Genomic DNA, 13,269 nt, shown 5'->3' on the forward strand with positions numbered 1-13,269 from the left:
AGATTGCTATATCTAACCCCAGTCTCTCTGAGCTGTAATCCTGCAGCACGAGTTGTCTACTGTACATTTCGAAGTGGATGCATCAGAAGCAATTCAGACAACATTTAATTGTAAAACTGCATTATCTTTTTGCCCCAAACCCACCCCTCTTCTGTCAAAGGCACCACCATCATCATCATGCCAATTACTAAGGTTCATAACCTAGGCCTTTTCCTGGACTTTCCACTTTCCCTCACCCCACATATTCAATTAGTTGTCAAATAATGTTGCTTTTACCTCCACAACATCTCTCACATACAATTCTCCCCCGCCCTTCTCTCATTCAAAAAAGTCATCCTAGTTCAGACTCTCATCACCTCTTACAAAGAATGGTTTAACTAGTTTCCCTGCCTTGTCTCTCTTCACTTAACTATCTGACACCTCACTGACAAAGTGATTTTCCACAAACATAAATCTAACCATATTACCCCAACTCAAATAACTATAAGTGCTGCCATTTAAAGCAACGGTTTTTAACCTGTGGTCCGTGAACTTATTTTAAAGATATTTTGACAATTGTTTTTCAATAACTGTTTTCTTTTATAATTTGATTTTAGTTTATTCAGTTAAAAATTTTATTCACAGAAGGGCTCCATATGCTTCACTACACTGCCAAAGTGGTCCATAACATAAAAAAGGTTAAGATCCGCTGGTCCAAAGGATCAAAGTATAAACTCCTTTTGGCTTTTAAAGTTCTTTACAAGCAGACTTGAACCTATCTTTGCAACCTTACTAGACTTTACTCCCCCCTTACATGCTTAAGTTCAATCAAACTGGCCTTTTCTCTCTGCTCCCCACATATAACAGTCCATCTCTCAGTCAAGTGTCTTTGCATTGTCTTTCCCCAATATCTGGAATGTACTGCATCATCAGTTCTACTTCTCTTATCATAAGCTTCTGCACGAAGCCTTTCTTGATGTCCCTCAGTCACTAGAGCCCTCTTCCAAACTACCTTGCACTTAATTACTTGATGTTTATTTGCATATATTCTTTTTATATTTTATATTTATTTATGAATACATATGTAGATATAGATATAAACCTGTTGTGAAAGCTCCTTGCCAGCTGAGTTTTATTCTCTGTACCCCTAAGTAACTAGCACAGTCCTGGCACACAGAAGGTTAAAAAATGCTTACTGATTAAAAGCACAGAATATGGGAATTATTCTAGGGAATAAAGATATACTCCAAAAGATCTAGCTTTCTGAATGTAAAATTAAGCAAAAAATACTTCATTTATTAAATATCTATTGTGAAAGTGAATAAATTGTTCTTATCCAGCAATCTCACTACTTGGCACATACTCCAAAAAGGTCAAAGGCAGAAACAAAAGGTTTATTCTTTTTGTGGTTGCAAAGAAATAAGGTGGGTTCACATCGGCTGAGGAATAGTTAAAAAACAGTGCCATATAAATATAATATGCTGTTAAACGTAAAAGGATTTATATGAACTGATATAAAGTGCAATAAGTAGTACCATCTAGTAACATCACTACTAGGTACTAATTTATTTATTTATTTAGGCACTACTTCTGCCTAAATAAATAAAAGCCAGAAGGAAGGATCCACAGATGTAAAAATGTGCATAGTAGGAATTTTTTATTAGCAAAGAGTTGGAAACAAAGTACGTGCGGTGTTTTTATTAGCAAAGAAACAGAAATAAATTGTGTGACTATCAATTAGAGAAGGGCTAAAAAATTCCAGGATATGGATGTAATATTACTGTACCATAAGAAATAATGAAAAGAGCAGATTCAGAGAAACTTGAGAAAATGAAGACTTACATAAACTAATGCAGAGTGAAGTCAAAAGAAATGAGAATAATTTATACTACAACATTGAAAAAGAAAATAATTTTGAAAAACATGTGTTTTTCAAATCTGATCAATACAATGACCATTCATGATGTCAGAAGTCGTCCTTCTCTTGGCAGAAAAACGAAGAACTATTATTTGTTAGAAGTGAGGATTTTTACTTTGGGAGGAGTGAGAATTGTGAAAGAGGTAGTAATACAGATGCAAAAAGAAAGACAATGAACATTTAAAATAGGCATTATGAGGGGACAGCGAGGTGGCACAGTGGATAAAGCACCGGCCCTGGATTCAGGAGGACCTGAGTTCAAATCTGGCCTCAGACACTTGACACTTACTAGCTGTGTGACCCTAGGCAAGTCACTTAACCTTCATTGCCCTACCAAAAAAAAAGCATATGAAACATTTAAAATATGAAAATAGAGGAAGTTAGCAAGAGAAAAGCGCAAGAGCAAAGCAAAACCAATTCTGTATTAAATTTAGTATATATGGTTAAAAAAAAGAAACAAACTGTACATAGTTGAGATTCACTATTCATATACAATCTTCTTTCTATGTTCTTTGCATATGTTTATGTTTGCTAATGTTTGTCAGGTTGAAAATTTTAAAAAATAGAAGCAAAAGAACAAAATGCAAAATGATTACAATGTAAATTTTAAAAATTGCTAAAAGATAGTTGAATCCTATGTAATGAAAAACCATTAAACACCCCAGAGAATGCCCTCTCAGCAGAAAGGCAGATGATTAGTCATTAGAGAAATGCAAATGAAAGCAACTCTGAAGTTCCACCATATAACCAACAGATTAGCAAAGCTGTCAAAAAAGAAAATGACAAATGTTGGAGGCTATGAGAAAAATAGGCACATTAATGTACCATTGATGGAGATGGAAATTGGCCCCGTCATTCTGGAAAGCAATTTAGATATATGCCCCCAAATTTCTTTAACTGAATAAATTCTTTGAGCCAGTGATCCACTACCAAACCTGTGCCCCAAAAGATCAATGAAGTAATGATGATGATGATGATGATAACTAGGGTTTTACACAGCAATTTGCACAGTACCTCATTTAAGCGTCATAACAAGCCTGTGAGTTGGGTGCTGTTATTAACTCCATTTTATGGATGAAGAAACTGATTCTGAAAAGATTAAGTGACTTTCCCAGGATCACACAGCTAATAAGTATCTGAGGTATGATTTAAACTTTGAACTCAGGTTTTCCTGACTCTAAATCCAGCACTCTATCCATTATGTCATATAGTAAGAGGAAAATGACTCAAACAAAATATTTAGAGCAATTTTTTGTAGTGGTAAAGAAATAGAAATTATGATAGTCTCATCAATTGGGGAATGGCAGGACAAATTATGGTTTATGAATGTAATGTAACACTACTGTGCCACAAGAAATGAAGAAAGGGAAGGTTTCAGAGAAAATTGGGAGGACTTACATGAACTGACACAGAGTAAAGTAAGCACAACAATTTATGTATCAACAACACTGTAAAACAAACACCCTTTCTTTAAAGACTCAATTGCTGTGTAAAATCAAGAACTTTAGATTAATGTAATAACCAACCACAATTCCAAAGAATAAATGATGAAAAATGTTACATACCTCCTAACAAAAAAGCAATGGACTCAAGTTGTAGAATGAGATATATATTTTTGGACTGGCCAGTGCAGAAATTTTTTTGGCTTTACAATGAATATAGATTACATAAGTTTTTGTTTCTTTTTCCTGTTCTTCCACAAGGGCAAGGAGGAAGAGAAAGTAAACCATTAAGTAAACAAAACCAAAAAAAATTCATTTTAAAAATAAAAAGAGCAAAGGGCTTTCATGAGAAAGGCCAGGAAGAATTGGAATCCATAAAGCAGTCTTACTCAAAGTGACCAGTAGAGCCAGTAACTAGTCTGGGTGTCATCCTAAGTTTAGAGGCTGAGACACATAGCACTCTGTCCTCAGATGTCATAGAGGATCCTGAAGACTCAACAGGAACTAAAAACTACCAGGATTCAGTGAAGATATTATCCTGAGAGTAAAGGTCAGCTCCACTACCCAGATGACTCAAGCTGAAATCAAGCAGAGCCTATCATCCTATACAAAAGCAAAATGAAACAAAGCCAGAGAAGAGCCTGGCCCTGATTCAATGCCCCAATACAAGACAAGGAACAAAGAAATAAAGAGACAACACTATGAGCAAAAGTTAAGTCAGGAAATTCACACAGCAAAATAGTTTAACTAGAAAAGATTTAGTGTTATGGTATAGAGAAAAAAAAATTGGACAGGTAGCATCAGGTAAAGTTATAAGGAGTCTCGGTTTTAAATTGAAGGTTAAATGCTATAGTAGAGGCAACTGAAAACCAGAGGGTTTTTCCTACAGAAAAGTATCATGATGAAATTGAAAGATTAGCTGCTAAGAGGGGAATTTCATGCCTGTGATAGGAAAATGCACTTGGTTTTATCTGCAAATCTCACCTTCAGTCCAACGAGTAGTCTGAAAGATATGTTTCCTCCATCTCTACTTTTAAGAGATTTTTAAAAGATATCCTCATTTCTGCCTTTATGATACCCTACCAATCCTCAGGGTCCAACTCAAATGCCACCACTTCCATGAAACCTTCAATGATCTTTCCCCTCCTAAACTAGAAATTCCCCTTCACCTGACTGTGGAAATTCTCTTACGTTATTTTCTGTTTTTGATGGTATTAATTTTTTTTTAATTTATGGAATAAAACAGGCATTCCCAAAACACAGTATAATTTTTTTTAATTGCACATGAAACTGAAAATTTATTATGTACAATTTGCTATTCCTTTAAAATGTGAATTTCTCCTCCCCTTCCCCATTTCCCCCAACCCCTAAACCCTAGACATGGTTACCATTAAACACAAATATGTATATATTTAAAAGCATTCTATACATACTTCTATTTATCAGTTCTTTCTCTTAAAGCACATAGTGTCTTCCTTCATACGTTCTTTGTAGTTAATTTGGATATTTATAATAGTCAAAATAACTTATTCACTCAAAGTTGTTCTTAAAACAATATTGCTGGGGCAGCTAGGTGACGCAGTGGATAGAGCACTGGACCTGAATTCAGGAGGACCTCAGTTCAAATCTGGTCTCAGACACTTGATACTTACTAGCTGTGTGACCCTGGGCAAGTCACTTAACCCCAACTGCCTCACCAAAAAAACCAAAAGACAAAAAAAAAATATTGCTATTACTGTAAACAATGTTCTCTTGGTTCTACATATTTATAAAAACATCTTATTATCCCTAAAAGACTGCAAGTTAATTGAAGGGTGATAAATTATCTAATATCTTACATAGTTAATATTTCTTTAATAAATGAATTTTCCTGACTTCTGAGGAAAGAGGAATCATGTTTCCATAGCAAAATGTACATTGAATTTTTATACTGAATTAATGTTTCCCTGAAAAAAACTGAATTATATGCCAGACAACTTTAGAAGGAAATAGTAAATTTCAGGTACTTTTTATAGAATTTTAAAAAATATATATTTACTTTTCATCTCAAATAACAGTTGTTAACCCACCTGTTTCTACAGTTCCTTGTTGCTGCTTCTAAAAGTAATGTCGAAAAACTCCTTTTAGTTTTTTGTTGAATTTGTTTTGGATCTTGTGTTATTTGCTCAGAAGATTCTGATTGTTTCCTCTTTTGTTGTCCTCCCGAAACTGGAGCATCTTTTTCTACTTTCTTTAAAGGAGACCAAACTGCTGCTATATGTTGACAATTTAAGCTATAGATCACAAAAAATAAAACATCTATGTGCATATGTGTATAACTTGTGAAATGTATGTGTATTTGAATATTCAAAAGCAAAGATCAGAATTTTAGGTAATATCACAAATTTCATTCCAGAATCTCTCTGAATACTTAGATTATTCTCCCTACAACAACACTGTAATCCAATTACTAAAAGGTATACTAAATTTAAAAATTTTTTTAAATTTCATGCTTTTATATAACACTTGCAGCCAAAATGCCAGAGTTCTTTTCTTTTGTACCACAACTTTAAGCTAGTTACTTTCATTCAAAGTTCTCATTCTTTCTTCCTACTGCAGAGCTTTAACTGAGATGCTATTATAAAAATATTTTTTTCCTCAAAATCTGTTATCATAAAAGACAAAATGTGAAAATGAAAATGCCATTATTTGAGAAGTATAAAAAAGCTTACCTCTTTTTAGTTTTAAGACTTGATTTGGGAAGCAAAGGTTCTTGGATGACTGAATTTCCAAACATGCAGCTCTGTCTATCTTGTGTAGTAGAAGGAGTAGCTTGTTGAGGTAATGGTAATATCTCTGTTTCCTTGGCCAAAAGACCAGGTGATCCAACTGTTAAGTAAAATTCTTCCACAACTTCATTAGGAATTTTTTTAAATTCTTCAGCTCCACTTGAAGCATATATTAAATTTGGTGTATTCTTCAAACCAATTAAATCACCTAGTGACAATTTTTGAGGAATCTCAGGGGACAGGGCTAAGAAATAATTATCAGCTAAGAAAAAAATTTTCATATTATTATAAAAATAACATTAAACTCACTAACCCAGAAATAATTTTCAAGACTAACACCTTGTTGAGTCTTGAAAACTTTAAACATGTCTGTTTTAAAGCAATTTCTTTGCATATCTGATTTTCTAACCAATAAAAAAAAATGAAGAACTCTTTTAGTTTGTTATGTAAACTCTGAATTTATATACTTAATTCCCATCAATTATGTCTCGTAGAAATTATTATTAAATCAATATGGATGTGGGATGGTAAAGAATCTGACCATAAAGTATTCAAGATTCTTTAAGACATGGATTAGCAACTTTTCAGAGTTAGAATACTAGCATTTTATTTTCTTATTTCTTAGGAAAAATAACTACCCATAAGTTACCTCCCTATCTCCCTTTCTTCCTCTAAAACTTAAAAAAATCAAAGTCAAAGTCTACTGAACCCACCTCAGCAGAGGGCTCCAAGGGGAATGATCCTTTAAACTTTTTGCTCTGGGAATAAAAGGTTAGGAAGGGGAAAAAAAAGCAGGACAGGTTCCCAACAATTCTTTTAGGGCACTCAAAAACATTAACACTTTTGCAGGTTAACAGTAATCCAAGAGCAAAAATGGAACAAGTAAAAGAAGAGATAACAAGAGATAATAGGTTTCAACAGAGGAGGTGGAATCTAAAGTAAATTTTGACTTCAAAATTTTGCCTAGGACCACTCCTGAATTCAGTCCCTGCTTCAAATAATACTTACCACCCCTCCCCATCCGTGTAATTATTACCAACCTGAACTGTTATTTGCCTGATTTTGTAATATAATAGATTGCTGGGAAAAAGCTGGGGTATTAGCTTTCTTTTTCACTGAAGAAATCCTATCAGACTTTGAAGGTGACATCTGGCACTGAGTAGGAATAGAAAAAAATGAAGAAAATTTCAATCTATTGCAAAATATTTTAAATCTAAACTAAATGTGCAATTCTGACCAAACATATTTCCTAATGTTACCCATTCCTAAAAGCCAACTGCTATTTCTATATCAGAAGTTCTTAACTGTTTTTGTGTGTTATGGACCCATTTCAGTCTGGTGAATCTATGACATCTTCTCAGAATGTTTTTAAATCCACAAAATAAATTTTCATAAGATTAGGGAGAAAACAAATTATATTGAAATAGTTACTAATTGTTTTTTAAAGTTCATGGACTCCACATTAAGAACCCATTTAAGATTTTATTTTAAATATTAATTTTTATCCTGAGAAGTTAATCTATTCAATATATACATATTAAAGTTAAAACACATCAAAAGCACTCTATTAATACTGATGAAGAGGGGCAGCTAGGTGACGCAGTGGATAGAGCACCAGCCCTGGAATAAGGAGGACCTGAGTTCAAATCTGACCTCAGACACTTGACACTTACTAATTGTATGACCCTGGGCAAGTTACTTAACCCCAATTGCCTCACAAAAAAAGAAAAAAGTACTGATGAAGAAAAAGAACTATATGTAGACAATGCAGATGGAAGCATACTATTTTAACTTTTTTGTTGTTGTTTTCTTTCTTATGTTTCTTTCTCTTTTGTTCTGATTCTTCTTTAACAACATGACTAATATGGGAATTTGAACATGATTGTACATGTATAACCTATATCAGATTACTTAGGGAGAGGGGAGGAAAGGAAAAAAATTTTGAACTCAAAATCTTATAAAACTGAATGTTGAAAACTATCCCTACATGTACCTGGGGGGAAATACTATTAAATTGTTTTTAAAAACCTAAAACTGTAAAAAAAAAAAACCTACTGAAAAAAGGAAGAATAGATGAAGTAATACTTTATTATATACATTAAAATTTTTTATATGTCAATCAATTGAAAAGTTCTATATATCTGACATCTATACATAACATTTGGATGAATCTCTGATCTCATCAATGTGACATAACTTGCACAAAAATAAGACTGATTATTATCCATGCCTTCTCATTCTTTGACTCTTATAGAGGGTTCACTCAAAAAGGTAGAAGCCTTAATTTTATTGTTTTTACTCTGTATTTAATAAATACCAAAAGGAAAAAAAAAAATCAGTTTAATTCTGTTTATAATAGGGGGAGAAAATGATCATTTATGTATCTCCAAATCTCTTTAGTACAGCTTGTTTCTAAAAAATATTTTTTCAATGAGCATTTATTTCTAATCCTATCACACTGTCTCCACCTCCAAGAAAAAAAAAAGAAAAAACCCTGTAACTAGTATACATCATCAAAACAAATTCCCATAATTTATTTCTCATTCTGCATCATCTCCACTCTGTTAGGAAGTAGGTATCAAGCTTCATCATTAGTCTTCTGGAAACATGGTTGATCACTGAATTGATAAGAACTATTAAATTTTCCAAAGTTGTTTATCTTTTCAATGTTGTTATTCTATAAATTATTCTCCTTGTTCTGCATACTTTATTTTGCATCAGTTGATATGTCTTCCTAGGTATATTTGATGTCATTTCTTATGGCACAATAGTATTCCATTACGTTCATATATTATAATTTGTTCAGCCATTCCATTTAGTTTCCAGTTCTTTGTCACTACAAAAAAGCTGTTACAGATGTTTCGTACATATGGATCCCTTTCTTTTTAGTAGGGGCATACCTGGATCAAAGGATATACACAGTTTATTTACTTTTAAGGCATAGTTCCAACTGCCTTCCAGAATCTCTGGAACAATTCATAGCTCCACCAATAGTGTGCCTTGATGTGCATTTCTATATAACAACAAAATTTAATAGGCGACAGTACAATGGGAAATCATTCAAACTAACTACAAAATGCATAATATATTCAAGTCAGTCAATCAAAGCACAGAAAATAGTTGTGTAGATTCATTTACAAAGTGCTCCCTAAAGAAATAAGAACCAAATCATTAGAGGAATATTCAGTGCTCATGGAAGATACCTGTCAAGTGAGGAATGGCAAAACAAATTGTGGTACACGAATGGAATGAAATATAACCATGCTGTAAGAAAAGTAGCAGACAAGAACAACGTATACATGATACAAAACAACATGACTACAACTATGTAAAAACAAAGAACCACAAAAAGAAAATTTTAAATACTGCAAAATTACAACTAATAAGCATGTCCCCAGAGAAGAGATGTGAGAAGGCGCCTTCCCCCAACTCTTTTGCAGAGGTAGGAGGTCTACAATCATGGAACATTTGCATATAATGCCAGATGGTTTTTTTTCCTTTTTAATTTTTAAAAAATTCTTATTTATATGAAACAGCTTTTCAGGAGAGGGTGTAAAAAAGATTCAGGCAAATTAAAGCAATGTAAAAAAAAAGATATCAATAATATTTTTTTAAATGGAAACTAATTCTGATGATTTATTAAGCTGATTTTTAAATAGCACAGTCACAAGATCAGAAATTAGTTGGCTTGAGAGCAGTCTATGACTTTCCAATATCACTAACATCTCACCCTTACTCCAGAAAAGATATCTGTTCCAACTGTGAGCTCTCCAGTGTTTCATATAATTTCCAGATATATAATGTATAACTAAAACATGTAGAATCCTTTTACTCCTTTACCTCATAAAGTATACAGAATTTTATCATGAAAGTCAATGGAAAAGTCACACTGATTTTGCAAAAATAAGCCTTATAATTGTGCTAGAGCATAAATTCTATTCCTTAAAATTAAGACTCACCACTATGTTTTTAACTTACCTCTTTCTTTGATAATAAATAGGAATCATTTCTTAATCTGCAAGGAGTCGAACAGAGAGTTGGACTTCCAGGATTTGTGCTAAAGCCAGTGTCAGAACCTAAAAAAAGAGTCTAAAATTTAGAATTTAAAATTCCATGTAAATGATTAAAATGCAAAGGCCTTTTTGATATACTTCATGTGATTTTAACACCAAAAAGGGCATCTCTGTATGAGCTAAGTGTAAAGCAAATCCAAGTACTTAAATACTTTTGAAGGTTGTGCATACAACTAGACAGTATGAATCCAATCTGAACATATGTGCACATATATAAAAAGCATTAAAAGAATGTAAAGTTTTTTGAGTTTCCAGACATATTATGATCTGTAGTACCTCTCTAAACGAAAAAAAAAAAGAATCATTTATGTTGCAATGCTTTCCCGTGATATTGACTGTGGTGAGAGGATTAAGAAAGGTAGCAGAGGAGATGGTCAGTGATAGAAGGAAGGTCTCTTCTTTTTTAAGCTTTAGAAATAGACCTTCTGCTTCTATTTTTCCCCAGTACCTTTATTGTATCATCTTAATGCTTAATCTTCAAAAACATTTAAATACTGTGAGAAAGTTCTTAAAGGAGAAATCCAAGTATAAATATTATCCCAATTCACAGGGTACTATGTAAAAAGTACAAACATCAACCACCAAAATGAATGATCCATTTCAGATTATACTCTTAAAATTGAAGAAAACATATTTTACAAATATGTTCATTTACACATTTCATTTTTAATATTAAAATAAATCTTCATTTGTTCCAACCATTTCCATATAAAAATTAAAAATACAGGCTTACTTTTTTCTTCAAAACAGTCTTGTATGTTTTCCAGTATATTCTGGCCTTGCCATAGATCCGTATCAGGAACTCTATAGCAAAAGAAAAAAGATAAAATGAGAGGGCAAAAAAACCATCAAAAAAAATCTATTGTCATTAAATGCTTGAGACACTTAAATTGTCATTTATATCCTAGATTCCACTACTCTACTTTAAAATTCTTAAATAAATTCAATTAGGAAGACACTGGCATCCTTACTTGAATACTTGAAAATAGTACATCAAGACCTAAAGTTCAGTATCTGAAGTACTAAATCCAGAAATAAGTATTATATTATTTTAGTGAAAGACCATATGAACAAATATATCATTTTTTCCTAATAGTAATTTTTTTTTCAACAATTACATGTAAGGATAGTTTTCAACATTCATTTTTGTAAGATTTTGAATTTCAAATTTTTCTCCCTCTCTTCCTTCCCCTCCCGCCTCCCCAAGACAGGTTATACATTACAATCATGTTAAACATATTTCCACATTAATCATGTTGTAAAAGAATCAGAAAAAAAGGGAAAAAATACAAGGAAAAAATAAAACAACAAAAAAAGATGAAATAGTTTGCTTTGATCTGAATTCAGAGTCCATAGTTCTTTTTCTGGATGTGGAGAGCATGTTCCATTACGAGTTTTTTGGAATTGTCTTGAAATACTGTATTGCTGAGAAGAGCTAAATCTATCACAGTTGATCATCACAAAATGTTGCTGTGTACAATGTTCTCCTGGTTCTGCTCACTTCGCTCAGCATTAATCCATTTAAATCTTTCCAGGTTTTTCTGAAATATGCCTGCTCATCATTTCTTATATAGCACAATTGTATTCCATTACATTTATATATCACAACTTGTTCAGCCAATCCTCAGTTGATGGGCATCCACTCAGTTTCCAATTCTTTGCCACCACAAAGAGAGCTGCTATAAATATTTTTGTACATGTGAGTCTTTTCCCCTTTTTTATGATCCCTTTGGGATACAGCACTCACAGTGGTATTACTGGATCAAAGGGTATGCACACTTTTATAGCCCTTTAGGCATAGTTCCAAAATGATTTTCAAAGTGGTTGGATCAGTTCACAACTCCACCAACAATGAATTAGTGCTCCAATTTTCCCACATCTTCTCCAACATTTATCATTTTCTTTTTTTTGTCATATTAGCCAATTGGATAGGTGTGAGGTGGTACCTCAGAATTGTTTAAATTTGCATTTCTCTAACCAGTAGTGATCTTTTTTCATATGGCTCTAGATAACTTTAATTTCTTCATTTGAAAATTGCCTATTCATAACCTTTGACCATTTCTCAATTGGGGAATGACTTGTACTCATAAATTTGACTCAGTCTTCTGTATATTTGAGAAATGAGGCCTTTATCAGAGAAACTTATTGTAAAAATTGTTTCCTAGCTTTCTGCTTTTCTTCTAATCGTGGTTGCATTGGTTTTGTTTGCACAATAATTTTTTCATTTAATGGAATCAAAATTATCCATTTTGCATTTCATAATGTTCTCTATCTCATTTGGTCATAAATTCTTTCCCTCTCCATAGACGTGACAGGCAAATTACTCTTTCCTCCCTAATTTGCCTATGGTATTACCCTTTATATCTAAATCATGTACCCATTTTGCCCTTATTTTGGTATAAGATGTTAAATGTTGGTCTATGCCTAGTTTCTGCCATACTATTTTCCAGTCTTCCCAGCAGTTTTTGTCAAATACTAAGTTCTTATCCCAGAAGCTGGAGTCTTTGGGTTTACCAAACAATAGATTACTATAGTCATTTACTACTGTCTTATGTGCCTAACTTACTCCACTGATCTAGCATTCTATTTCTTATCCAGTACCAAATAGTTTTGATGATTACCACTTTATTATATAGTTTAAGATCTAGTACAGCTAAGCTACTTTCCTTTGCATTTTTTTCATTAATTCCCTTCATATTCTTGACCTGTAGTTCTTCCAGATGAATTTTGTCATTATTTTTTCTAGCTCTATAAAAATTTTTTTAGAAGCTTGACTGGTAAGGTACTGAATAAGTAAATTAATTAATTTAGGTAGAATTGTCATTTTTATTATATTAGCCCAGCATACCCATGAGCAATTGTTATTTTTCCAATTTTTTTAGATCTAACTTTATTTATGTGAAAAGTCTTTTGTAATTGTGTTCACGCAGTTCCTTGGTTTCTCTTGGAAGGTGGACTAGCAAATATTTTATATTGTCTACAATTATTTTAAATGGAATTTTGCTTTGTATCTCTCGTTGCTGGGCTTTGTTGGTCATATATAGAAATGCTGATCATTTATGTGAGTTTATTTTATATCCTGCAACTCT

The 13,269-nt window shown here is 32.7% G+C and overlaps 1 protein-coding gene across 4 annotated transcripts in view; it reads right to left on the minus strand.

Moving 5' to 3' along the window:
- The window catches only part of CENPC (centromere protein C), a 70,384-nt gene that overhangs the window by 45,095 nt on the left and 12,020 nt on the right, over positions 1-13,269 (minus strand). For 3 of the 4 annotated variants that reach the window (XM_043973121.1, XM_043973120.1, XM_043973124.1), the window contains exons 3-7: positions 10,914-10,984; positions 10,086-10,183; positions 7,148-7,262; positions 6,051-6,315; positions 5,409-5,612 (exon numbers count right to left, since the gene is read on the minus strand). In XM_043973121.1, coding sequence (XP_043829056.1) covers positions 5,409-5,612; positions 6,051-6,315; positions 7,148-7,262; positions 10,086-10,183; positions 10,914-10,984 — 753 coding nt within the window. The remainder of the gene's footprint in view (positions 1-5,408; positions 5,613-6,050; positions 6,316-7,147; positions 7,263-10,085; positions 10,184-10,913; positions 10,985-13,269) is intronic. The other variant, XM_043973122.1, reaches the window with a different exon arrangement.

This window comes from Dromiciops gliroides, chromosome 6 (assembly GCF_019393635.1).
Source record: "Dromiciops gliroides isolate mDroGli1 chromosome 6, mDroGli1.pri, whole genome shotgun sequence".
In the NCBI taxonomy this organism is placed as follows: Eukaryota; Metazoa; Chordata; class Mammalia; order Microbiotheria; family Microbiotheriidae; genus Dromiciops; species Dromiciops gliroides.